This window comes from Alosa pseudoharengus, unplaced genomic scaffold (assembly GCF_046254945.1).
Source record: "Alosa pseudoharengus isolate Yale_2024_CS ecotype anadromous, Long Island Sound unplaced genomic scaffold, YU_APseudo_1.1 YU_APseudo_1.1_scf_19, whole genome shotgun sequence".
NCBI classification, from domain to species: domain Eukaryota; kingdom Metazoa; phylum Chordata; class Actinopteri; order Clupeiformes; family Clupeidae; genus Alosa; species Alosa pseudoharengus.
The window spans coordinates 33579938-33607447 of record NW_027468657.1 but is presented as its reverse complement, the minus strand read 5'-3'; the positions used below and the strand labels follow the sequence as shown (position 1 = coordinate 33607447).

Sequence of the window (27510 nt, the reverse complement as noted above, 5' to 3'; positions counted from 1 at the left end):
GCCAGGCAGGAGAGAGGGAGGAAGAGAGAGAGATGTTAGAAGACGGATGGAGGAGGGGGCTGTGTTTGTTTTGAAGTGTAGCACTGCTGTGCTTTAGGGATCTGTTCCTGCTTGCTTGGGAAAGGACACACTTCTTTTCCCACCCCTTCCTCCCTCCCTCCCTCTTCCTCTCTCAGCCAGTGTGTGAGGTGAGGTGAGGAGGACTGCGTGTTGGTGAGGCACTGCAGTGGCCTGACCAGGTTTGGCATTGAGCGCAGCTCAGGAAGAGAGAGAGCCTCCTCTGGACAGGAGGGGGGGTCGGCGGTGATTTGGGAGCGGGCAAGATGCACTCGTCCATCTCAAGGTGACACTGCGGCAGAGAGGCAGCCGGGGAGAGAGGGAGTGTGACGGAGAGAGAGAGAGAGAGAGCGCCTGCACCACATTCTGGAGGCTGCCGAAGAAGTGAAGAGAAGTTTTCCACCTCTCTCCTCCTCTCCCTTCCTTCTCTCCTCCCTCCATCCTGCAGCAGAGTGAGTGTGCAGCCACGGCACCCCTGGAGGATGTGAGGGCCTAGCCGGCCCTGTGGAACAGGCTCTCTCGCCAGGGAAGGGGGCCAGGGCCGGGCTGCCGGAGCCCTCCCCTCACAAACATGGAGAGCTACTACAGCCTTCTGCAGGCTGGCTCTGAACTGGAAAATACACTGCAACGTAAGTAAACTTGTGCGTGTTTGTGTGTGTGTGTGTGTGTCCTCCCAGTGCTTGGCTGAGTGTCTACTGGGCCTCCCACACAGATGGGATGGCACAAAACTCCTGTGTATGAGTGGTTGTGCTGTAGTATGATGGGATGGCACAGAACTCTGTGTATGAGTGGTTGTGCTGTAGTTCTGAGCTGGATATCTGAAAATGCTCTGCTGATGTAGCATCAGGATTACATGCACTATTTTTAAACCGGAAGGCCAAGGATTTTTATCCATAGTATACATGCAGTACTTATTAATCTTACAGCATACACCACAGTTGCCAGTTCAGAATATAGGATATTGCAATACCTTTGATTTTAGCTTACAATTGTGATATGCATCGATGTATTTCAAGAATGTTCATGGGCCAATACCAGCAGTCACTCGCGCCAGTCTTGGCTTGTACAGTCAGTTGCTGCTGGTAAATTACTGCATCTATCAAAATATAAATGGATTTGGGCCCAGGGGAGCCTGTAATCTGTGATTACACTAGTTTGCTGAGAAATTAAATAATAAATGGGCTGATAGATTGAGGGCACAGCAACTGATGAAAAATGTATGATTGAAGTGGCACTGGTCTCCCGCTCAACCAGATGTCACCGGGGCAATAGACTCCCCAGGGGGGCAGGTGCCCACACATGCATCTGCCCAGTTTACTCCCCTCGCTAGTTGCCCCTCAGATGGATAAGTAGTAATCCATGTTGTTTCATACCAGAATGTTAAACAATGAAACTTTGAAACTGGCAAAGCTTGACTAAAAATATTGCATAAAATATCCAGCAATTTTGTCATACTTGAAACTACCTGCTTGAGAGCCAGTCAATTAATGATTTGATGTGATACTGCAGGATCTTGTTAAGTTTAAAGACTCACATTCAGCTACGTCATGTGAGGAATTAAAAAAAGGGCATAGTTAATCTCTTTTGTTTTGACACTCTGATGAATGTCTTCTGAGAAAGCTAGGATATACAGAGCCTCAAATGTCACTTTCTATTTGAAGGTAACTTTGACAGGAAAATGAGCTATATTTATACCTGCTGCGGATTTGTTTACACTGTAAACCCGAACAAGTTCCCAGAACTCCACAAAAATTAAGGCAATCGATTGCCTTAATTGTTTTAAGTTGACTAACTTAAAAGTCCACATTTTCCAGAACTAAAAAGGTTGGATGAATTGCCACTTGTAGCTTTTGATAACAGTTAAATTAAAGTGCTCATTTAGCTCAACTCAAATATTTGCAGTTAATATGACTTACAATGTTCAGTTTAGGCAACTCAATTATTTGCAGTTAATATGACTTACAAGGTTCAGTGTAGTGAGGTCTGGGCACAGGAAACTCGATCTATTCCTCTCAGGCTGTCTGTGTTCAGTCTGCACACTCCACAGAGAGAGAGAGAGAGAGAGAGAGAGATGGGACATGGCAGGACTACAACATATTCCATTCCTTATGCAGACCTCATGCTCCAACCCCCTGCCTCCCTGTGCCTGGCATGGCACCCTCACGCTGGGCTCTGGCCCAGAGGCCAAACATAACCATCAGCAGCTCTTCGAGTCTCTAGAATTGGACACTGCATCCATACAGTTGCAAGGCTTTGGAATCTTGATTAAACATTCAAGATCATAATCTGCTCTCCTTGGTTAATGTGGTTAAACAAGTTAAACATTATTTACCTGTCTGACATCACTATGGTAATCAGACACATTCGTTATGGCTATTTTATTTTATGATTTTGATCTCGCAGGTTAGTGCTAATGCTAATATTAGCATTTAGCCTTAAGGAAAGATACATGTTACTAGAAGTTAGCTTTTGAGTAACTGTGTACGGCCCACTGCCCTAACAGTGGTAAGGAACTACTCTCCTTCATTTTTCACACTGAACCACCATTATAAGAGGAGGTTTAGAGAAGCTGAGTTATTTCAGAAATGTGCCACAGCTGAGGTTTGGAGTGCTGTGGGCTGCTAATCCCTCCTGTGAACTTTGACCTCCGTTAGGGTGAAAGCCCTTTGGCCCAGAGTGGGCTGTTTGTTTGTTTACCCTTCCTACAGGACGGTACCAGAGACTTTCTAATGTGGAGACACAGCACTCAAAAAATACTCCATAGAAATGAATGGGGCTAGTTTGTCACGCCAATATGGCCGTTGTCTACATATATCCCACCCCTTCCTCGGCAAAACGTCGACATGTGAATACATTGAGCCAATCATGTGGTGTGATGTGAATACATTGAGCCAATCTGCCGAAATGGATGCCCAACAAGTGCCCAAAAAGCGTTGTCAAATGGCTGCCGAGTGGAGGGACTTGCCTAAAAGGACTTTGACGGTACTCACACACCTTCACAATGTCCTCATTCATTACATTAGATTGTAGTGGGATTAAAGCACTAAGCACTTAGTGTGAGCATGTGAGTCTGTGTGTCAGTTGGGCAACTAAGAGGTTTCTGTTTAGTATGTTTTTCATATTTAGAAGTAAAAAAAGATTTATGGACAAATGTGGACTGGATAAATGGTAGCATTTCAATGATAAAAACAGGCATTAATGAAAGCCTTAGCCATTCATTTGTTAATGCCCGTCTAGGAGCTGTAGTATGTCATTATCAGGTTTGTGGTTTTTAGTGATGAACTGAACTGTAAAGGGAGATCACATTAAGCAATTACACAAAGCAGCGCTTCCCACAGGCACAGATGGAGGAATGAACGCCGTCACACAAACTCCTTCCACAGCAGCCCACAACAAAACACTAATCCCCTTAGCACTGAAAATCCCTGTTTAGTAAAAATATCTACTGACCTCGAATCCGGCCGCAGCCTATGCTGTGCACGTGCACAAAGTCTGTGTGTGAGTGTGTGTGTGTGTGTGAGAGAGAAAGAGAGCAGTCACTGCGTGTCACTCAGCTGGACTGATGTGTTCCTGGCCATGTACACAGCACAATGATGGATCTATAGTTAATGTGTCTGTCTTTGAGCTAAATATGGAGAAAAAAATGGTACAAGTCTATTAGGAGCACCAGGATTGGAGGAGAGAGCTGCAGTGTTTGCAGTAGTTGGGTGTCTCCACTAACTGTGTTGACGGAGCACACAGAATGAAAGTAATGCAAGAACACTCCCACGCTGAGCAAACACCTTTGGACTTGTGTGTCTGTCTGTGTTTGTTTGTGTCTCTGTGTCTGTGTGTGGGTCAGTGGCTGTGTGTAGGTCTGTGTGTGTGTGTCTGTGCTTTCGTGGATTGTTATGTCAATACAGCATTATCAGTATGAACAGGCCACAGAGGTAGAGAGCGAGCACCTTGTGCTGCTTGTTTGTGTGGCTTAGGAGGAGCTGAGTGTGTTTAATGACAACGCAGTCTAAGTCCATAATCCTGCTCGCTGGTGGATGTGATTTTAATAGTCTGCCACAACAGACTGGAGCCCCTGGCAACCCACGGTATGGCGTGTGGTCTACCTTTCCGAGTTAGACGTTTAAAAAAACAAAAATAAACTGAACATGGGATGGCGTCTGGGTCCTCTGCAGTGCTGAAAGTGATTTGGGCAGGTTTGGAGGAGCTCAGCGATCTCCCCGCGCTGCTGTTTAATGTATGAGGCTGTGTCGAGTGGTGTGCTGTGGCTGCTATTGCGTGGCTGAGGGGGATGAAGGAGCACACCCATATTAGGGAAGCTGGATGCTGCAGCAGTGGTGCTTACAGGCAGCAGACTCCACTGATAAAAATCTCCTCTCTCAAAATGGCCGCCGAGTGACTTCTAGTCCATCTGGCTTAATCCTGCAGCTGATAGCCATCAGACACACTCTTTTCTTGTGATGCTTTGATGTAATGCTGTTCAGGAACTCCTTGACATTTGAAGCATTTAAGTCTGCAGTTCAACTACATTTGGTGGTTGTACTAGTGGCTGCTGGCATTGTGCCATCCAGTGAATATTTTAAGTGAATGTGAAATATAGGCAAAGATAGAGGCTGTAATGCAGGGAGCAGCACCACAGATAAGCCGGCGTCCGGCCCTGTTTCCCAGAGTGCTCTGCTGAAGGCATCTGGCTTCAGTGCGGCTCTATCCAGGCCAGCCAGCGCTCCTCACCTCATCAACACCAGGCCTCCAGGCAGCTCTTACACAACCAGTCCACGTGTCTCTGCCTCGCCAGCACCGTACCTGCGCCCATGAAACCGTAGTCTGTGCCGAGCCCGGTGGCCAGGAGAGGAGCGCGCTACATGAGGGGTGGGGAGGGGAGGGACGGGCAGCGTCACAGGAGCCGAGCTTATGAAACATTCAGCCGCGGCGACTCTAGCGCCGACCGACTACACTGACACAGCGAGAGGCCGGGCCTGTCACCAGGCCCCCATGGCTCAGTCCAGCTTCTCTTTACCTGTTGGAGCCCTCATGCAATTTTAATCTCCCACTGCTCCATAAATCATTCAGAATGGGGCATGTTTCTTTGGAGAGGTGACTGTTTCCGCTGAATGCTGAATTAAACAATGTTAATGCACATGGACACAGGGATGAGAGTTGATGCTGTGGGGACATCGATGATGCTGTGTTAGACATGAGCGTGCATATGATGGAGGGGATCGGATATGTGTGTGTCCAGTGGTTTGTGATGCGCTTGCCCTCTGCTGCTGTCAAACTGTCCACACAGGGCATTAATGTGTGCCCTACAGAATGTCTTAAACTTGTCCAAACTCAACTTTAAGCTGGCACGTGTCATGTCTTAACGTCAACCTCAACTTTAGCTGACACAACAATCTGTCATTTTGCCTCTATGAGACCAGGCATGATCAAAAACCAGTGTGTGTGTGTGTGTGTGTGTGTGTGTGTGTGTGTGTGTGAAGAGCTGTCAGAAGCACCACTAAGGTTCACATCACCATATCCTATAAACCATCACAGCATTGGTCCAGAGTGATTATTAATGGATGTGCATGGAGTGAGAGTCAGCAGGAGCAGGGGATTCACTGGTCTCTCCTCAGCTGGGCGTCCACTCTGGCTCCTGAGCCTACAGTTTCTATACCCTCCTCAGCAGGCTGTCCGTGCGCTGGCCAGGCAGGGGATTTGCCCGAGAGGCAGCGGGAAGCCAGGATGTACTGCTCCTCCGCAGCTGGAGGTCAGCAGCACCACCGTGCTCCCCTGTCCACTTGGAGAAGCCTTTGGGAACCTAATGAGACCTACTACTGAGCCCAGCGAGCTGTTTCACTGCAGATGCACACAATAAACACAGTGTATACAAATATATATATATATATATATATATATATATATATATATCTACTATATTGCTGAGAGGATCTGAACGTTATTATATGCCAATTAATCATAAGGTTGACAGTATAAATAATGTCTCAGCTGGATCCCTACTTTATCATGTTAGTATTAGGCCTACATTGATTCAAATTATAGGAGAGCATTTTATCTGGTCACTTATGGTACAATACAGGTATGCTAACATGGGATGCTCTTGCCTTCACATTTGCACCTTGCTTGGCCAGTCGGGATGCTGGAATAAGTATTACAAGTACAATTTGTTATAGAAAGAGAAGAGTACTGTTGAAAGGAATGTGCAAATGTCATTTCTATAAGCAGAAAGGCACTGAACAAATGGACACCAAAGGGAAGGGCCTTTCATCCCATTGTCACGGAGACAGTAGCTGTGTGCTGCTTGGGACAGGGCCATTGTTGTCATTGTAATGTGACTATGGGATGTGTGAAGAGCTCCTTCTTTCACAGAGCATGTGCGGATGAAACCGAGCTCTGCTCTGCCCTTTATCTGACTTTAATGGGCTTGCAGGCCTCTGGCCCACAGCCAGTATAGACTCAATGAAGACATGCAGCTCACACACGGTAACAATACACCAGATCCGCTCTCTCTAGACTTCCTGTCTAGCAGCCATTTTGCAGACGCCCAGCTCATTAGATACATGCTTCATGTACACCTGCCCTGTCAGCCTACAATATTCATTTCGTCCACAGCTGTTTTCTTTTGCAAACACAGGGTAGCACTTTTGCAAAAAGTAATGTCAGACAACATTTGAACAACCCTTTAGTATTTTTTGTAATAATATAAATGAAAGAAAAGTGCCATATTTTCCCTGTCTTCCCAGAGGTTTCTGTCCCTTTGAGCATGAAAGAAGTGGGTGGCTACATTGAGAAGCAAGTGGCTTATTTATCAGGTAAGAACGTCAGTTTTGATCATTCACTGCTGTGTTTACATTCCTACATGTGATGACTTAATCTTTCACAATGCTTGTAAAATGCCCCTAGCTTTACCCTGGTTGATGGGTGTTCTCCAGCCAGACAAGAGTTCCTGAAGCTCTGTAAGGTTTTTATAGCCAGACATGTTGGAGCACAGCCAGGGACCCATTTAAGTCCCTGACATTTGACCTCAGCAAAGCTCCCATCACATTCATCCCAGTGCTATATCCCTTCCCTTGCACAACCCTAGAGCTGGACTCTCACCCATTAACACATACTAAACTGAGATGATGTGTCATTCATTAGAACATGCTAAGCTAAGCTAAGAATCTCATTAACTCCCACTGAGATAAACCAACTTCTCACTCATTAGCACCTGGTGTCCATGTGGTCTCTCTGGCTTCTCACTCTCCGACAACCAAAACCCCCTCAGCGGATTCTATTTTTGTGAATTTTTTTATTTTTTTATTGTTGAAGTCTCCAATAGCTGTGTAGAGCAGACCTTCTATTGAACCCTACTTAAAACAGGCAACCTAAGGATACTGTTGCAGGTGTGGGATTGAATGACATGCTTTACATGGCCTGGGATGATAATGTGGCCACAGGTTTTTGTTGGGCTTGTTATGGGTGTGTAATCTCATGATGTTGACCTTTACATCAGGGGGTCGCGGCGAAGACTTCAGTGTCATCATCACACTCCCAGAATGCTCTGATTTCAGTGATATTCCCGAAGAGGCTCTGGCTAAAGTCCTCACATACCTCACCCTAATTCCAAGGTGTGTGTATGTGTATGTGTTGTGTATGCGTATGTGTATATATTTTATCACGTATAACATCATTATGCCTTTGCTGTAGAATCATAATCATGAATATGTTCAGAGGAAACAAAATTGTTGGCATTGACATAGCCTACTTCCTCAATTCACAGTAGGTGTCACAATATTGTTTGATTACTAATTGGTGTGGATTGGTGTAGGAGTGTATATGGTGTAGTTATTTTTCTTTTAACCTTTAACTTCATCACAGAGCACGGCAACCTGGGGTTAAATTTATCATCATATTAGATAGAAGATTGGATACATGGGGCTCGATCAAAACAGCACTTGGACGGATTGCGGTGAGAGAAATGATCTTTCCTCATTAAATTCTCTCTTATTTCTGAGTATCATTAATGTTTGGAGACGATGGACTGTTGGGATGTACTGGGGTGAGGAATGCATTTAAAGCTCTGCAGAATGTGTCCTTGCAAGTAGGGTCGATCATTTGTTGCTGTCCAAGGTGCTGAACTTTTTTGCATTGGTGGCAAAAAACTGAGATGCAGAGTAATTTAATGCTGTAGGTATTTATCCCATCAATAGTGTAATTAAACACTGTAAATTATAATTACATTTCGAATCTATTTCACAGATTAAATTTATGCAGTCTGACGCAGGCATGCACATACATTCTCTAAATCGCACCTCTTCCCGCGTTGCACGCTCCTGTAACCTGAAATAACCGCATGGTGACGACAACAAAGAACACGTGTTCGCAGCAGCAGTCGCAGCAGAACTTACGTGGAAGTTTTATTTGATGACGCTTTTTTTGGATGGGAGGCAGACCGGGCGGGAGGGAAGAATGCAGACGCTGCTGCCACCCTCTTGTGGCAGCGGCATTGACGCTGCGGAGCTTCGTCCCGCTACCGTCCACTGCGTTGGGCACCAACTGTCAGGACAAGATGGGCGAGGTTCAGACTCCTTTTCGTCCACTGAGAAGTTCTCTCGCAATGAACGAACAAGATCGCTATCGAGGCATGCCCAGAATAAGGAGGGCAGCGGTAATAGTCTATCTCTTTGTACAGTCTATAGAGTTGCTCAGAAGTTTGCAGAGGTAGGAGAGATAGAATGCGGCAGCGAGCATGAGCGCGGGATGCTGCGGGGCGGATCAGATTTTTTAGCTTAGTCATTCCATTGATGCAGGTGGACGTGACCACTCTTGTGTTCGCGTATTAATGCGTTGTAATAAAAATCCTTCAGCGTTATAGTTAAGCTGTCTACATGAGGTATGGTTTGTCAATAACAGTTCAAACAGACGTCAGTAGCGGCGTTCACCCGAGGGCAGATGAATGTCAAGTGTATTGTCTGTTCCCACGCGGTAAGAAATAACGTTATACAAACATCGTAACAAATATGTCGACACATACCAATCATACCAGATGCATATAGATGCTTAGAGATATAAAGTTTTAATAGCTCCCAGATGAGTCACGATAGCCGCTGTGACGTCATGTTTTTTAGGCGAATTCTGCTGTTTGCTTTCTTAAAAGTTTAATTTCAAAGACACTTAAATACGAACGCATGAAGAAACTGTAAAGTCAAGCATTAAAACGTCTAAATCTGTCAGTCTAATGCTGTCTAAAATAAATCAACAACGGCTTCAGACTAAATCTATACCGATTTATCAGATTGCAGAGTCAGCACACCTGCACTGAACTGTGTATTGCATAAGAAAGATTGCAGTGACTCTGCTTGTAAACGAAGTGCTGCAGAGGCTTCAGTGGGAGTAGATTATGGTTGCTGTAGCTGTATGTTGGGCTGGCTTTAGGATGGGCAGTATTAAGCCTCCGCACAATGGCCAGATCAACTTGAGTGGCACTATGGTCTGCCCACAGCCTGATTTGTTGATAGATCTGTCAGGACTTTGGCATCATGCCAGAATTGTGTTTTTGTTTGTGTAGTGGAAAGGTGATTTAGGGTGGCTTCGTGTGAGTTTGTGTAAGATGCCATTGTCTGTCAGTCTGAGTCTTTCAGCAGCACTCACACTGATGCTCTTGTACAGCACAAACAGAGGTATGAAGCAGAGTCAGTAATCAAGGATCTTTGGCGCAATGCATTGTATGCATTTTTCTCAGTTGAAAAGTTTCACATTAAGCACTGGACAGCAACACATCTAGCAGCCATTATTGGACTTCCACGAAAGCGTACAAAACTGCCTCCCTCTCTCCGTCTCTCCCACACCCTCAGGCCTCCTTCCCTGGGAACCTGCACCTCGTTCTGGTCCTGCGACCCACCAGCTTCTTCCAGCGGACAGTGACGGACCTTGGCTTCCGCTTCAGCCAGGAGGACTTCATGCTCAAAATGCCCGTAAGGCTCTGCGTGCCCCAAAGCGCTAGTTCCATACCATCAGCTGACCACACCGCCATAGTATGATCATTAACCCGATCATATGACCATGCTTACAGCTGTGCCAGCACAATCATATACATTTTCTTCCTTTCATACTTTTTGTCTTGGTAAGTCTAACTGTTAAATGTGTGTACTGTATGTGGGTGTGTGTGGGCGCGTGCATACTGTATGGTTTGTATGTGTGTGTGTGTGTGTGTGTTTGTGTGTCTCTGCATGTATTTGCTTCAGTTGTTCCTTTGCGTGTTTGCGTGTGCATGCTTAATAGCGTTTCCCTCCTCCTCAGGTCGTGATGCTCAGCTCGGTCACAGACTTGCTGCGCTACATCAATGAGAACCAGCTGACCTCTGAATTCGGGGGAACCCTGGACTACTGCCACAGTGACTGGATTGTCCTGCGAACGGTGTGGCCCAGCACATGCTAGTCATCACAGACCCTTGCCATAGCCACACAGTCAACACTCTGATCTCACTCTCACGCTGTCCTAAAAGCAACAGGCACCAGATGAATGCTGGGAGAGTAACACTTCATTGGCATATCAGTGCTGGTCCACTTTCCATACACAGCAGAAGTCAACACACATTCTTTGCCTCTTTCACTTTGCCATCACTGTGTTTTAATGCACCTCCATGTTGTGGCCGTAACACAATTGACTGTGTGTAGCACTTGCCCATCTCAGAGCTGTTTCTTTGGCATCCCCATGCTCCTCACACAGTGTTATTTTTAACACACACTCTTGGCTCATCCGGGGGAAACTGATACATGTACTGTAGATAAAGTGCTTGGCAGTGCTGAGTGGTAGCATCAGCATATTTTCTGAAGGGTGTGTGTGTGTGTGTGTGTGTGTGTGTGTGTGTGTGTGTGTGTGTGTGTGTGTGTGTGTGTGTGTGTGTGTGTGTGTGTGTGTGTGTGTGTGTGTGTGTGTGTGTGTGTGTGTGTGTGTGTGTAGGCCATAGAGAGCTTTGCTGTGATGGTGAAGGACATTGCTCAGATGCTGCAGGCGTTTGGCACAGAGCTGGCGGAGACAGAGCTGCCAGAGGAAGGCAACGCCATCGAGTTCCTGCTGCTGTCGCACACCGAGAAATACCGAAGACTCAAGGCATTTACCGCTTCTTCTTTTGATTATAGGATTATAATGGCACACTTTTCACTTATGCGTGGGGTGATTTTTACTGTATGTTCAGTAGTCAGTATTGTGTGAGTGGAGATGAATTCCTGAAGAAGATTTCTGAATTTGCACCAGGGCTTAAATGCATTTCTGAAATATGTTTGAATGTCCCGCATTGATATACCACCTGTGCCTCTTTGCAGGACGCCATCAGGTCAGTGATGCGGGAGGGCAGACACCTGCTGTCCAGCCTGGAGGCCTCTGGGAGAGATGAGGGCTCCCTGGTGCACTGGGACATCCCTCAGGACTGGGAGACAGTGCAGAGGTACCCCTAAAAGCCCTCTCACACATCTGACATACAGCTCTGGGAAAAATGAAGAGACCACTGCACATTTTTCTGATGTCATCCTACGGTTGCTGAGTGACTTTGGAATGAGTTGACAGTCAGATATAAATTTGCAGCGATCTCTTACTTTTCATGACTGTCAACTCATTCGACTCATTCGATTGTCACTCAGCAACCATCAGGATGACATCAGAAAAATGTGCAGTGGTCTCTTATTTTTTCCAGAGCTGTACTGTATGCTGAAGGCATTGGTGATTTAGTGAATCTAAAATGGATTTCTGTGATTTGTCCCCCACCATGTTTCTATGTGCCAGGCTGCTTGCCCAACTCAGAGACATGGAACTGGCCTTTGATGGCTTCTTCGACAAACATCACCTGAAGTTGCAGCAGTACCTGCAGCTGCTGAGATACGAGAGCAGCTTCCACGAGGTACGAGTCATTCAAACCAAACCCACCCTCTGTCCTGCAAAAGCTGTCTGTAAAATGTCATGTTCACAACACATGCACATACACATGCACACACTTATATCTTGTTGTATTGTGCATATCATGTTCTGCTGTGCTGTCACTATGCTGAGCAAAAGTTGCACTGAAAGCGCTTCATGCACATTACAGTTATGTTGCGTAATCTAATAGTACATTATAACATGGGCATTGGGTATTCATAGAGAGATAGCATTTATGAGCTACATAAACTGCCATCTTTCTAAATATTTCAGTGAAGTTTTTTACTCAATCACCATTAGCTGGATTTTCTCTCTCTGTCTCTGTCTCTCTCTCTCTGTCTCTGTCTCTCTCTCTCTCTCTCTCTCTCTCTCTGTCCTCCCCTGCACAGATGGAGAGCTCACTGGAGAAGCTCTCTGCTCTTGAGAGAGACGTGGGCAGTGCAGGAGAAACCCTGGCCCAGACGGCGCAGGCCATCCGAGACCTGGACAGTCTACAAACCAAAGCACAGGTCAGTCCTTAGAGCTTGTACACATACAAATACCAGCCATATACCACACGGTTTATGCCTTTGTTTTATCATTAGTCACAAATATTATAAAGCTTGTTGTGTTTACAGATATTCAGAGTCACGTAGTATTTTGGTTTTAGTCCTAATCTAATCCAGCAGGGTCTGATATGCAGATGAGGAGGCTGAAGAGCTTAATGAGCTGCTGTAAGGCCTGATTAGCTGAGCCCCAGCCAGCACAGCTCTATAGTGGAGCTGTGTCCAAATCCAGCAGCCGTGACGCTCTCCTGAAGCACGTCTGCTCTCCTCAGATAGCTCTTCTCCATATGCTCCATTTGTGTTTGGGTAACGCTGATAAGCCTGCTATAAGACAGCACTCTTTGTTGTGTGAGTGTGTGTCTGTGTGTGTCTGTGTGTGTCTGTGTGTGTGTGTGTGTGTGTCTGTGTGTGTGCGTGCGTGTGCGTGTGTGCGCGTGTGTCTGTGTGTGTGTGTGTGTGTGCATGTATGTTTATGGAAATGCCCTGATGTTGCTGCTGGTAGGAGGAGATGGGCAAAGCTCAGCTGCTCATTCTGCACGGGCACCAGCTGGCTGCCAACCACCACTATGCCATGGCCCTGATCGTGCAGCGCTGCAACGAGCTGCGCCACCGCTGCGACACGCTGGACACCATGCTCAGGACCAAGAGGGACGCGCTCACACACATACAGACCCTACTGCACAGACTAGAGGAGGTGACTGACCAGACGCTGGACATATGTACACATGTGCACTTGCTACAGAATTGTGTCACATTAAATATTCTTTAAATAGTTGTCCTCTCTATCTCTTTCTCTCTCTTTCTTTCTCTCTCTCTCTCTCTCCTCTCTCTCTCGCTCTGAATGTGTATGATCTGATTTTTATGTGAATGATTTGATTACTCCAGATTTTTCATAGTGGTGATGTATGTGTGTGTGTGTGTGTGTGTTTATGTGTGTGTGTGTGTGTAGGCCCAGCGCTGGTGTGATGACGGAGCATATCTGCTGGCCAATCAGCAGGTGGATAGGTTCCAGTCTAAGGAGGGAGCTCAAGCTGCACTGCGAGACATTGAGAAGTTCCAGGAGGGGGCGCCAGCTCTCCTCTCCACAGGCTCAGACGTCCTCTTCATGGAATATGAGGCTGTGCTAACCTCAGCACTCCAGGTAGTACCGAATGATCTAGATAGCTATAATATTGGTAGATATGATAGATAGGTGCCTTATTGTCCCCGTAAGAACAGTGAGGTGTTCGTTGGCATGACAATAGAGACAGGGTAAGCACATAAGACACTTTGACCATTAGACATATACCAGTCATATCACAGTATTAGTATGGCACTTATCCTAGGAAATAATAGGCTAAAAGCCTTCAGCAACAACATTCCACATAAACGCATAGCATGAGTTTCCAGTATACTGGGGGTATTGCCTTTCTTTACTTCGCCTCAATGTGCATTAGTGGCCCGACTTTAATGCATCAGACATCTGCTCCAATTCACTTCACTTAATCTTGTCAACATGGTGCTTGATTCGATTTGTCAGACTGATTAAATCAGTCATTGAGGTTTATAATTGAGAAACACTTCACAGACCTCCTTAAGTCCTTTACTGCAGCCTCGTTAGCGTCTGTCAGTAGTGTTTAAATCGACTGCAAAGTCATTAACTCCTGATCCTTTTCATGTTCTTATCACTTGATATAAACAGAGTTGCCTGTATTCACTATGCTAAAAAAATATATGCCCTTATTAGCAGTGAGTTTGTTACACTTTACTCATAACAAACCTATCAGAAGATGGAGGAGAATATCAGAGTGTTGGTTCGTTTATGGATTTTAAGGTGGAGTGAGGGGTGGTGGATGTTAAGGTGGAGTGAGGGGTGGTGGATGTTAAGGTGGAGTGAGGGGTGGTGGATGTTAAGGTGGAGTGAGGGGGTGATGGATGTTAAGGTGGAGTGAGGGGTGATGGATGTGAAGGTGGAGTGAGGGGTGATGGATGTCGGTGCTGTGTGCTGTTACCTCCTGTGCAGGCTCACATCGGGAAGACCTTTGAGAAGCAGGCGGCCGTGCAGGGGATGATTGACAGCCGGCTGGCCTGCCTGAGGAAGCTGGCCGACAAGCACGTGCGGCCCATCCAGCTGGTAGCCCCCCGGCCAGAGCACCAACCCCGCTCCAAATCGCCCATCTTCTCCCCCAAACATGGTACGGATGGCCTGAGCACACACACACTCACACACACACACACACACACACACACACACACACAACAACAAAAAAAAACACACACACAATTTAAACACTACATGACACATAAGCACAGACACTCGGCAAGCCAATATGTAGAGCACGCTGTGTGAAAATCAGACATGCAACGCAGCCCCAGAAGCTCACTCTTCCTCTCACTATTATGTGAACAGAAGCTCACTCTTCCTCTCACTAGCTCACTCTTCCTCTCACTATCATGTGAACAGAAGCTCACACTTCCTCTCACTAGCTCACTCTTCCTCTCACTATCATGTGAACAGAAGCTCACACTTCCTCTCACTAGCTCACTCTTCCTCTCACTATCATGTGAACAGAAGCTCACTCTTCCTCTCACTAGCTCACTCTTCCTCTCACTAGCTCACTCTTCCTCTCACTAGCTCACTCTTTCTCTCACTATCATGTGAACAGAAGCTCACACTGTATGTGCACTCGCTCACACACGGCTGGATCACATGCTTACTGTCTCACTCAGACACATGCAGAGAGATGCAGCCATGCGTTTGAAGGATCACAGTTGTTGTATGGCATCTCTCTCAAAAGCCCCCTTTTGAAGCTTGGAGATCACACAAAGAGGAGTGTGGGATTTGACTTTCATGTTAAGCCAGCTATAAAGATGTTTACTAGATATGGCACTCATTGATGGTGCCTTCTCTACACTTTCAATGCCTCCGGTTCTTACCATGACTTTCAATTAAACCACTGTGTGTGTGTGTGTGCACATATGTGTTATTGCATGTGTTTGTGAGTGTGCTTGTGTATGTGTGTGTGTTTAGGTGTCTGTTTATGTGTGCATGTCTAAGTGTTCACTTGTGTGTGTGTGTGTGTGTGTGTGTGTGTGTGTGTGTGTGTGTGTGTGTGTGTGTGTGTGTGTGTGTGTGTGTGTGTATGTACACGTGTGTATGTTCACATCTATGTGTGTGCGTGCATGTACACGTGTGTATGTTCATATCTATGTGTGTGTATCGTGTATCGTGCCCTTTATATGCCCCTGTCCTTTCATCGTGATTCATCCTCTCTCATCCTGTCTGCCTGACGCGAACACTAACAATCTGAACCCCAGGCACCCCCCCCCCCCCCCCACACACACACACACACACACAATCATCCTCTAATGAAGTCATCAGCACAGGCCCCAAGTAAAGGCCTTCGACACCTAACAAGCACGTAACCATGGCGAGGACCCCCTCACACATCCATTCAGGCACGGCCCAGCAAATGAGGCGAACCTTTTTACCTCTTCTCCTCCATCTCACCCTGTGTGCTAATCAATCATTGGGGATCCCTGAGCGTCCCCAGGGTGGGGGAGCGTGGCTCTACTGTGTCATTCCTCTGTTAGCGCCGCGCACCATTAGGGCCATATGGCGCTCCCATACATTAAAGGCCGCTTTGATCCGCCACCACCGCTGTGAAAGCCAGAACAAAGGGAAGCATATAGCTCCCAATTAAAACCTCGGAGTGTTGAGGGAGGGATACCACCACCATTTATGTTCGTGGGTGAATTATTTCACAGGGCCCCCCCTACCCCAAGCACACACACACGCACACACACACTCCCACCCCCACCAACACTACCATCGTCTTTTCATTTAAAGGCAGGGGTAATGAGAAAAGTGGGGTGGGGAAGATATGTTGCGAGACCTCTGACAGACTCTCATCTCTGTGTTTTTTTGTCTTTCCGCTCAGAAGTGAGGGAATGAAGTCCTTTAAGAGAGAGAGATCAAGAGAAACATGTTGGGTGTGATTAGAGTGATAGAGGAGACTGACACGCTGTGATGTTCTATGAATAGAGAGAGAGAGAGAGAGAGAGAGATTGTTGATGGGAGAGACAGAGGGGGAGATTGAGAGGACACAATCAAAAGGAGGCTGCCAATCAGATCTTGGCAGAGGATGACACGTTTCGGAGGCTGGAACTCTTTCACTCTGCATGTATTATCAGTGTAGCGCTCCTCAAAGCCAAACTCCAACACTGACTGGAGGGGGCAACTACGGGTTAACGCCAAGGTCAAATTGAGGTCAGGTTGATGGAGGGGTAACACTTGTAGTAATGGCAAGGGCATAAAGGACATGAATCCATTAATGTCTGCCATCATCCATGGTCCTTAGCAGTACACATCAGAAGGAGTTCTAATCTCTTTGTGGAGTTTAATGCAGTCCTGTGCTCATAAGTGCTGTTCCTTTGTGTGTGCTCACTTTGATACAGACTTGAAGTTCACCTTTGACCTCTCTCTGCCTGGGAAGAGGGGATCCAGGAAGAGCCCCAACTCACGGAAGGTGACGTTTCACCCTGACCTATTACTGAAGTGTCTTTGTTGCTTTGTGAGATGCAGCATAACAGTTTAAATGAGATTTGATTCTGTTTTACTTCCATTGTTGGTTGTGCCAATTTTGGTCCTATTATTATTTTTTAAAATCTTGTATTGAATCGTTGTTGCAGATCGAGGTGATGCATGATTACCAGGAGAACCGCAATTATCTGTCCTACAGTGTTGATGGGGAGGACAGCCCAGACGTTTTGAAAAGGTAAGGCAGCACTTTAACACCTCCCTCTACAGTCACAACACCAGCTCTACAAACAGAGGCATACAGTATATTGGACATCTTAATTTACTTATGAGAGTATTTATGTTCTTTAACACCCCTTTGCTTATATGAAGCAAAGCACAGGTCCAACAGTGTGTGTGTGTGTGTGTGTGTCTGTGTTTGTTTGTTTGTTTGTTGGGACAGACACGTGATGCGGGAGATTATTGAAACTGAGCGGGTCTATGTGGAGGAGCTACTGTCTGTACTGCTGGTGAGAGCTGCCTTCAGTGGACTGAAGATGTTGGAATATTTGAAGCATAGAAACCCATCAACAAAATATCATGTATCGCTTCATAATGTCTCAGGGTGAACATGCATTGCAAATGTCTACTGTAAAAAAGACCCTGAAGAATTGTGATGAGGATTATTATGTCTGGAGTTTGGATGATGATGGCAATGATGATGACCTCGATAATAATAACAGTGATGATGATAATGGTGATGAGAATGATGACAATAGCCATGGTTAATGGTCTCTAAAGGGCTACAGAGCAGAGATGGACAACCCCTCCATGTCCACCCTTCTGCCCCCCAGCCTACGCAACAAGAGGGACATTCTGTTTGGAAACATGCCAGAAATCTACAACTTCCACAGCAGGTGGGGCTGAAGTTCCAAATGAGGACATTAGTTCTGACACCAGCATTCTCACTGAATAATTCTACCGTCTTTGGTGGCATTGTGTTATATCATTCTTCATATCATGTTAGAAATATGTTTTGTGGAAATTTCAGAAAGTAGGAATGCATTTCTTTCTCAAGTAATAATAACTATATTCCAATTGCATAACAATAATTATGCAAAGTGAATTTGCCATCCTTCATCAAGAAGTCATCTTTTTTTTATTAATTATAGGCCTAACATGATTGAATTTCCATTTAATGTCCTAGAGTCAAATGTTTTCATCAGTTTGCTTCGGATAAAAGTGTCTGTGGGTCAAAGAGAGTAACTGTGACCTTCTCACCCCAGGGTCTTCCTGCAGGACCTGGAGAGCTGTCTGGAGACTCCGGAGGCAGTGGGGGCCTGCTTCCTGGAGCGGGTGAGGAACAAGAGCTTTGTGAGCGTGCGCGTGAGCGCGTGCGTGTACTGTATGTGTGTTAGTGGGTGGGTGCGATGGTGGATGTATATTTCTGTGCTTTTGTTTGAAGATATTCTATCCAGTATGTCTCTCTCATAAAATCCTTCTCATCTGTCCAGAAAGAGAACTTCCAGGTATATGAGCGCTACTGTCAGAACAAGCCTCGGTCAGAGTCCCTATGGAGACAGTATTCTGACTGTGCCTTCTTTCAGGTCTCCATTCAATCTTTAATGCTCTAACTAAGCTTTCGAACATATCCACTCATTTCACATGAGGAGCTCATGTTCACATCTCCGTTGGGATTAAATCGCTCTCTGTTCTGTTTTCTGCATTGCCAGGAGTGTCAGAGAAAACTGGAGCACAAACTGGGCCTGGACTCCTACCTGTTGAAACCAGTCCAGCGCCTTACCAAGTACCAGCTCCTACTCAAGGTCAGGACTCGATAGCAGCAATGCTACCAACGTTGCACAGCACAGCACAGCACAGCACAGCACAGCACTGACTGACTCTTCTTTTTGTTACCCACATTTAAATCCACACGTCTGCTTTTCTGCCTCTTTCCTGGGCTGGACACCCTTTATGCTGAGGGTGTCCCTCTGGAGCGAGGTGTTCACCTCCACCAATCCTCACCATTGTAGACATTTGCCTTTTTGTGTTTTTTTTTTGGGCTTTGGTCACTCTGAAGTGCATTTCCAATGGTAAAGGCCATGTACAATGTGTGATACAATTTAAATTGAATCTGAATATCTACTCAGAGTTCATAAATGATCACATAGGAATGGTGGAGATCAAACCGAAATAGGAACCAGTACCTCCACTCTGCTCCCACTTTCCGGATGTTTCTGAAGGAAAGCGAATCGTGCCGGTGAAGACTTCAGAGACAAAGCCTGTTTTTGGAAGACGTGCATTCAAACCAGCAAACGGGTTCAAAGGATCAGCATGACAGCCCTGTTCAGTCAACTTCAAGCTGTGATCACCTTCAAGCACATCACAAGCAAGCCTGCTGCCGCGGTGCAGTTCAGAGAGTAGACTCACTGTTATTTCGCGAGAGGTTAGGGCCTTTGATGAGCGCTCTGAGTCAGTATGCCAAACCGCAATGCATTCAAGGTTATTTTGGTATTAAATGACAGCCGCAAAAATAGGAATCAAAATTACCACATTGCCACAAACATCCACTGTGCTCCACTGGCTTCCCATATGAAAACAAACTTTTGCAAATCAGGAGTTACAGTTATCCACTTTCAGAGATGTGTTAAAGTGAGATAGATGGAGAGCCTTCGCACCGTACTGTGAGACGCACTGCAGTCAGTACAAAACAAATCACAGCATCACTGCACCACAGTATGATCCTCTGCATTTGGCTGCAGAAGCATGACCCCTCTCTCCAAAAGCACTGGAGATGGCCAATATGGATGAAGGCTCTACGGAGTGTGAAGGTGACCTTGTTTAGTCAGCAGGGCCAGAGAATATACAGCTTTGGATTATTGCACATGACTGGACTGCACTGGAGTAAGATGGCAGCAGAGCAGAGGTGAATAGCCTGCGCTGTTCACTAGCACACCGCGCTCAGTTAAGCCGAATGCGTGTGGAAGGGGTTGCCTGGCAACATGTGTGCTGTTAACTGAATTACATGCTGTGAGAACATGTTTAGTGCCACCTGTCAGTATTGGTTCCACATATTTAAATGTGACATAATATTTTGCTCTATAATGTCAATACTTGGAATGCCAGGGGAAGCTGCTACCTATGAGACCTGTAATCTGAGAATTATGTGAACATGGTTTAAAGCTTCACTCTGTACCCACTACCAGATACTGAGCTGACCACTAATGGTTGACATAATTTCAGACATTAATATGAATGAGTAAAGTTACACCATAGATTTCAGGCACTTAGCAATTAGTAGTTGTATTCAGTTTCCACTGATCTGTTTGCAGGAACTGCTGAAGTATAGTGCGGGTTCAGAGCGGACATCTGAACTGCAGGGGGCGCTGTCTGCCATGCTGGACCTCTTAAAGTCTGTCAATGACTCCATGCACCAGATTGCCATCACCGGCTATGAAGTGAGTGTCTGTTGCTACTTGAAGCAGGCTTACTTTATAGTCATCAGTCTAGTCATCTAGTCATTAGTACATGCTTGTGTTACAATACAAGTCTTACTTTTGGCCTAAATTATATTCTCCTTGTAAAATAACCTTCTTGTGTTATTTGGTTGTATTTCTCATATAGCAATTGTGTTATATCAATGTAATGGTATTGCCATGTTATTGCTATTTCCTGCCACTAGGGGGATCTGAGCGCTCTGGGTCGCTTGCTGATGCAGGGCTCGTTCAGCGTGTGGATCAGCCACAAGAAAGGTCCCACGCGCATGAAGGAGCTGGCCCGCTTCAAGCCCATGCAGCGGCACCTGTTCCTGCACGAGCGCGCGCTGCTCTTCTGCAAGCGGCGTGAGGAGCACGGCGAGGGGGCCGACAAGACGCCCTCCTACAGCTTCAAGCACTGTCTCAAGGTAGACCAGAGCAGGGCCATGTGTGGGAGAGCTCCTGCTCCCCGCTGGCACTCTGTGTGTCTGTGTGTGTGTGTGTGTGTGTGTGTGTCTGTGTGTGTCTGTGTGTGTCTGTGTGTGTGTGTGTGTGTGTGTGTGTGTGTGTGTGTGTGTGTGTGTGTCTGTGTGTGTGTGTGTGTGTGTGTGTGTGTGTCTGTGTGTGTCTGTGTGCGTGTGCGTGTGTGTGTCTGTGTGTGTGTGTGTCTGTGTGCGTGTGTGTGTCTGTGTGTGTGTGTGTCTGTGTGTGTGTGTGTGTGTGTGTGTCTGTGTGTGTGTGTGTGTGTGTGTGTGTGTGTGTGTGTGTGTGTGTGTGTTTTAGGCTGAGGGGCCATGTCATACCACCCACTGTTATCTTTCTCATCTCTCACTGAGCCATAGCTAAGGGGGACGTGGGTAGTACCAACCTAAGGGCTGAGTGTGTGTGTGTGTGTGTGTGTGTGTGTGTGTGTGTGTCTGTGTGTGTGTGTGTGCCAGCTGGAGGCCTGGTAAACTGACTGATGATTAGTTGAGAGTTTGTTTTCGGAGGCCCAGGAACAGTCAGTGTGGGTTCAGTCCTGCTGTGAACATGTGGTATGTGTGTGTGTGTGTGTGTGTGTGTGTGTGTTCTCCCTTGGCAGATGAGTGCAGTCGGCATTACAGAGAATGTCAAGGGAGACGTGAAGAAGTTTGAGATCTGGTACAGTGGCAGGGAAGAAGTCTACCTGGTGCAGGTGAGCAAGCTCTTCAACAGTGCTCTCTTTGCTATTTATTTAAAACATTTATATTTGTATTTTATGCATAATAAAAATGTTTTTAATCAAAGAAATGAACTGGGTGAAAATGTGAATTGATTATTTTTCTCATTGTTTTTCTTTCTCTGTCCAAAGGCACCAACAGTAGAAGTTAAGCTAGCTTGGCTGAACGAGATCCGCAGAATTCTCACCAACCAGCAGAAGATTCTCAGAGGTATTCATTCACATGATAAAGTGTGGCTTGATATAGTGAGGGTTGTCCTGTTCCACATGTGTCTCCTGTCTCACTGTCCTCATAGATGAACTGTCCCTCACCCACCCAACACCGGAACACATCCAGTTATCCCCACCCCTGTCTGAGAGGTAAGAACACACACACACACACACACACACACATAAATTGTTCTCCATATTCTGTTCCCCTCCCTCTCTAAATCTTAATCTGTTCTTATTTGCAGTCATAGTGTATGTGTTGTGTTTGTGTAGCAAAGTACAGTAGCAGCTTTTGTGCAATAACACCCCCATGATCAACAGGCCTCTTAACTTGAGCCACTAACTCCTTGTGCCATCTTCATCCCATTCCCACATTATGGTCCTGTCCAGACAGAACGTACTGTAAGGCTCCAACACTTACTAAGGAGCAGACCTCAGAGATGTCCTCACGAGATCTCTAGGGTTAGCTTAACGCATGGATTTCTAGGGTTAACTTAACATATGGATTTCTAGGGTTAGCTCAATGTATGGATTTCTAGGGTTAACTTAACATATGGGTAGCAGGCTTCACTCAGTCTCTTTTTTGTTGTTTTGTTGTTAAGAGTGCCAAACTTAGAAATAATCAAAAAAAGAGAAAAGGCCGCCCTTTGCAGACAACAATCTTTTCATTTGTGCAATATGTGTGGCCTTTTCTCCTTTTCTGATAGTTGAATGTATGCTCTGAGATTGTCAATGCTCTGTTAGTCAACTCACTCAGTAGAATGAGGACTATCTGTTAAACCACCATCTTGGCCAGGATCTTTTTAAGACCATAATTTACCTTGTGTGTTTGTGTGTGTGTGGACGAAAAGTGTGTGTGAGCGTTGGTGTGTACCAGCGATCATCTCTCACATTACATTGTACATGTATGTGCTAGAGTGACTCATCAAGCTTGCTGAGTGTTAGGAGGATCCAAGTTAGCATCTGAGCATGTGCAGTTAGCCAGGCTAAGCCAGTGAGGGTGATTGCCATGCTGCTCATCATGCTAGTGAGGATGATGATGATGGTGGTTGGATGAGGAGGGGGTGACTGGTGACCGGCCGTGTCGGGTGGCCTGCCTTGTGCTCCTCCTGCAGGGCCATGCGCTCGGGGCTGAAGGGCTACCTGCCGCGGCTGGACCTTGTGTCTCTGTCGGCCGGCGCCTGCGTGTGCCTGCGCTCCCGGAGCCCTGCCCGCCCCTCCCAGCGCCAGTGACGCTAACCCGCCGGGGGTAAAACACCCGCTCACCCGCCCGCTCCGTGCCCGCACTGTGCCCGCTCCGCAGACTAAATAAAGGGGGGGGGGTTAAGAGCCAAGAACTGCACCACTGTGTTTGCCTCCTGCCCCATACTGACTACACACAGTCACCAGCTCTGTGGCTGCTCCATTCACCAGTCTTCACCATCTGCAGCTGTCCCATCACCCCCCTCTACCCCTCCATGGCCAGACAGAGTCACAATCAGCCTTTCATCTGCTGCCCCCCGGTCAGATTGTCATATGCGGTGCAGTGGCAGGACATGCTTTGCAACTTCCCTCCATTATTGCATTGGTTTGTGCAGTTGTTTGGCATGAAGTGCAGACACAACAAACACACCATCAAACAGACAACAGCCTGACAGGAGAAGTGACCAGACATAACAAGCTGTTTGCTTTGACTTTTATCATGGTGCTGTCTTCTCAGCAGAAAGCTGAAACATGCTTCTAAGATGGGGCTCGCTTTTTGAGATCTGAACTTTTTAAGCAATTAGTTTTGCACTTTTTTTCCTGTCAAATGGATATGTATTAGATTTATCCATGAAAACAATGGATCTTAAGAAATCGAGACCAGATCTGTGATGTATTTCATCTTTTGTTTTGTCCAGCATGACTCTGCACTTAAGGAACACAGAGTTTGTCCACATTGTTCTGGGTAATGGCTGTGACATGGACTCTCTGTGGAGTAGTCTAAGCTTTTGGTACAGTGGTCAGTTTGTACCACTTTGTTTTGGGCTTTTTCTGTGTGTGTATGTGTGTGTGTTTGTGTGTGTGTGTGTGTGTGTGTGTGTGTGTGTGTTTGTGTGTGTGTGTGTGTGTGTGTGTGTGTGTGTGTGTGTGTTTGTGTGTGTGTGTGTGTGTGTGTGTGTGTGTGTGTGTGTGTATGTGTGTGTGTGTATTTCTTCCTAAGTTGAGAATACATTTGGTCTCTTTCTCTTTCATCCCCAGCAAGCAGCAGCGGACCTCGGTGAGCTCAGAGGATACGGAGTCCGGCCGCAGTAGCCCCGACCCGCTCAGCTTGTCCCCACAGCATCGCCGCAACAGACGCAGTGAGTCTGACGCACACACACACACACACACACACACACAAACACACACACACACACACACACACACACACACACACACACACACACACACACACACACACGGACGGAGCATGCACATCTAAATGAAATCAGTCATCTAAATGAAAAGCTTATAATGGAGCAGTCTTTTCACATCAAAGCCGTCAGTGCACAGAATGCAGTAGAGATCATGTGTGTGTGTGTGTGTGTGTGTGTGTGTGTGTGTGTGTGTGTGTGTGTGTGTGTGTGTGTGTGTGTGTGTGTGTGTGTGTGTGTGTGTGTGTGTGTGTGTGTGTGTGTGTGTGTCAGGCTGGCCTGGAGCTCACCACTCAGTGGATATCTGTGAGGGTCTGGACGACTGGAATGGAGGCCACAGTCCCTTCCCACTGTCTGACACTGAGGAGGAGGACATTGTCCACCTGGTGAGCCCCTGACCCTCTGCTCCTGATGGAGTCATGTTGAAACAGTCAGCGTCTGGCCAAGTTGTGCTAAATACATTATTAATCATTAACAAATTATTGGCTGAACTTCCTTTATTTTGACAGTTCTGCCTTGTGTGTAGTTTGCATTGTTTTGTATCACATCAAATCAGATAAATCTACTGTATGCCTATAACATATTACATGTATATGAAACATACATTGTATTGCAGTAGTCTGAAAAGCGTGCTCCTTCCCTCATTGCTTGTCTCAGACCCCAGGCAGGTACAGGAGCCGGGCGGACTGTCCTAGAGACGGGCCCCAGGACCTCCTCATCAGATGTGGGGACATCGTCCAGCTGCAGCGGGAGGAGAGTGAGGGCGTGTGGTCAGTAGCTGCTAATCATACTGTTCCCATATCCAGAATAAGTACATATTCAAAGGCAATGTCACCAAGGTATTTTAATATTATGCTCAAAAGCGTGTTAGAATACAATGCATTCAGGCCACAGAGTCTAACTTTTCATTGCTGTCTGTCCCTGCCTAAGGCTGAGTGTGTGCCAAACGGTGATGTTAGTGTAATGTGATGCTCTCCACAGGATGGTGAAGAACTTGAGTCGCCGGCAGGAGGGCCACCTCCAGGCCTCCACCCTGCAGCACATCCTGGCAGACAGCAGCAGAGGACACTCCACCCGACTGGGGGGTAGGAGGACATAGTGATATTCATAGGGGTACTTCCGTAACCCTGGTTCCTCTATCTCACATATGGGACTGTTCCCCCCCCGGCTGCCCTATCACAGACGCTCCACTGACACCACGTCTGTCTCTGACCGACCAATGACGTGTGACGTGCTGGGGTCCCACCCTCCCTACATCTGCACACACACACACGTCCATTTCACATCATTCTTACGTTTGCCGGCGTTCATTCCCATATGTGAAATACCGAGTGAACATTGCCCAGATGACCATATAAAGCTCCTCATGTTTCTCTACAGAAGTACACAAAACGGACATGTTACCTCCCTAATCCTCTCTACTTTGGAGAATCTTTTTTAAAGGAACATCGTACTGAACATTATAAATGCAGTTATTTCCTCAGATAGATTTTCATGTTAAGGCTCCAAGCATAATCTGCTGTCAGCTGTATTTTTTCAGATTCTGAGTATTGTGTCATTTGTGTTCCATATGTCCTGCAGAGCCGGGGAATCTGAAAGCGCGGAAGCTTAGCTCGCCATAGACGTGCTACACCAGCGCCGGCTGCTGTGGACCAACCGCTTTGAGAGATTCTGGAGGTCTGCCAGAGAGAGGATCCTCTGGCGGGCGTTGGGACAGAGGCTACTGCAGTTTCACCAGGAGGGGGACATTGCAGGACCTGCGGTGTGAGGCTCTCCAGGAGGGGACCGGACACCAAACACACTCTCCCAGTGATGCCATGCGGGCCCTGCTGGAAGGACAGGTAGCTATGGTGTACTGGACTCACATGTGGTGAAGGCCTACTCTCTCTGTGGTGCAAGGGTTTGCTCAAGAACACTGTTGCTCCAGATAAGGAGGTGAGGTAGAACTATCTCAGCTAGTTCCTCTCAAGAGACCCTCCACCTTACTGTGCCCTCCGTCACCACCATCCAGACTCCCCTCACTCAGACACCGGGCCCTGGACCCTGGAGTACTATAGAGAATTTCTCAAATACCTGCACATGATGTGTTTTGTTCATTATGTGCAGGAAATGTGTTGTCTTATTAGTGTGTCAGTGTGAATGCATGTGTGCCTGTGTGTGTGTGTGTGTGTGTGTGTGTGTGTGTGTGTGTGTGTGTGTGTGTGTGTGTGTGTGTGTGTGTGTGTGTGTGTGTGTGTGTAGGTTTTGATGTCACCGAATGCAACTCAGATGTTTTGTGAAGTTTTTGCTTTACCTGACTTTTGTAATGCGTTTGTCTATTTCATGTGGACATTTTAATCAGTGGTACTTTTGTTTGTATGCGTGTTGTGCTGGGTGTCTCTTCCTCAGCGACTGCCGAGGTTCCACACCCAAAAGCTCACCCAGAGCTCTATGCCAAACCATGCTGTGCCATAATGCCTTTTTATTCCTCGTATTTTGGCCTCTCACTTTCGCTAGCTAAATGTAGAATTTGCCCTGCTGCAGAACTCTTGCGCTATAACTTGTGTTTGACCTCAGATGTTACTGTAAAGGCACTTTAAAAGCTGTAAAAGAGATACTGGAAACCAAAAGCTTTATGATATTTTGTTTGAGCTTGGTCACACACTAATGCTGCATGGGGGCTTCATTCCCAGGGTCCTTGACTTAGAACTGAGCTCTACTCCCCAAGGGGAGCATTCAGACTGAAGATATGCACGCCTAGATTTCACACTTATCCACATCCTCAGATACTTCTCCCACTTGCACAGATACTCAAATATCTCTCTCTCTCTTCTCTCTCTCTCTCTCTATCTCTCTCTCTCTCTCTCTCTCTCTCCCTCTCCTCCTCCCCCCATTACTATAGCTTATACACATATCCTTCAAATGGAAAATAGGTTTTGGTTAAGATCTTGCCTGTCTACTTCTGTTACTGGTTTGTCGACTGCAAATAAGTTCACGTTTGGCAAACTAACCCCTCTACTTAACAATAGATGAAGAACTGAAATGGGATTTGGACATCTGAAGGTCTCCACCACCGACTGATTCCACGTGACTTCTCCTCACAGGCTGACACGTCTTCTACTTCAGCTGTAGAGTTGGTGTGCCAGTGAAATGTGGCACACACATCTCCCCCCTCTATCTCCTACTTCAGAGGAACAGAGAGGCTGATCGCGGCATGTGCCGCTCCTCGACTATCACCATATTATTAATCTTAGGCTTTTACATTAAACAGGATCATACAGCA

At 46.5% G+C, this 27510-nt stretch overlaps 1 protein-coding gene across 1 annotated transcript; it reads left to right on the top strand.

Annotated features, from left to right (window-relative positions):
* Positions 1 to 21: 21 nt before the first annotated feature.
* Positions 22 to 27290, top strand: mcf2a (MCF.2 cell line derived transforming sequence a). Its single transcript, XM_076293026.1, has 30 exons — positions 22 to 686; positions 6795 to 6863; positions 7547 to 7661; positions 7912 to 8002; positions 9888 to 10007; positions 10333 to 10449; positions 10996 to 11145; positions 11358 to 11479; positions 11815 to 11929; positions 12336 to 12455; positions 12994 to 13185; positions 13441 to 13632; positions 14494 to 14665; positions 16929 to 16999; positions 17163 to 17248; positions 17453 to 17519; positions 17791 to 17906; positions 18276 to 18345; positions 18504 to 18596; positions 18723 to 18815; positions 20322 to 20447; positions 20672 to 20893; positions 21547 to 21639; positions 21796 to 21874; positions 21960 to 22023; positions 24094 to 24194; positions 24522 to 24634; positions 24906 to 25018; positions 25230 to 25333; positions 25830 to 27290. The coding sequence occupies exons 1-30, from the start codon at positions 629 to 631 to the stop codon at positions 25868 to 25870; spliced, it is 3285 nt and encodes a 1094-aa protein (XP_076149141.1). The 5' UTR covers positions 22 to 628; the 3' UTR covers positions 25871 to 27290.
* The last annotated feature ends 220 nt before the right edge of the window (positions 27291 to 27510 follow it).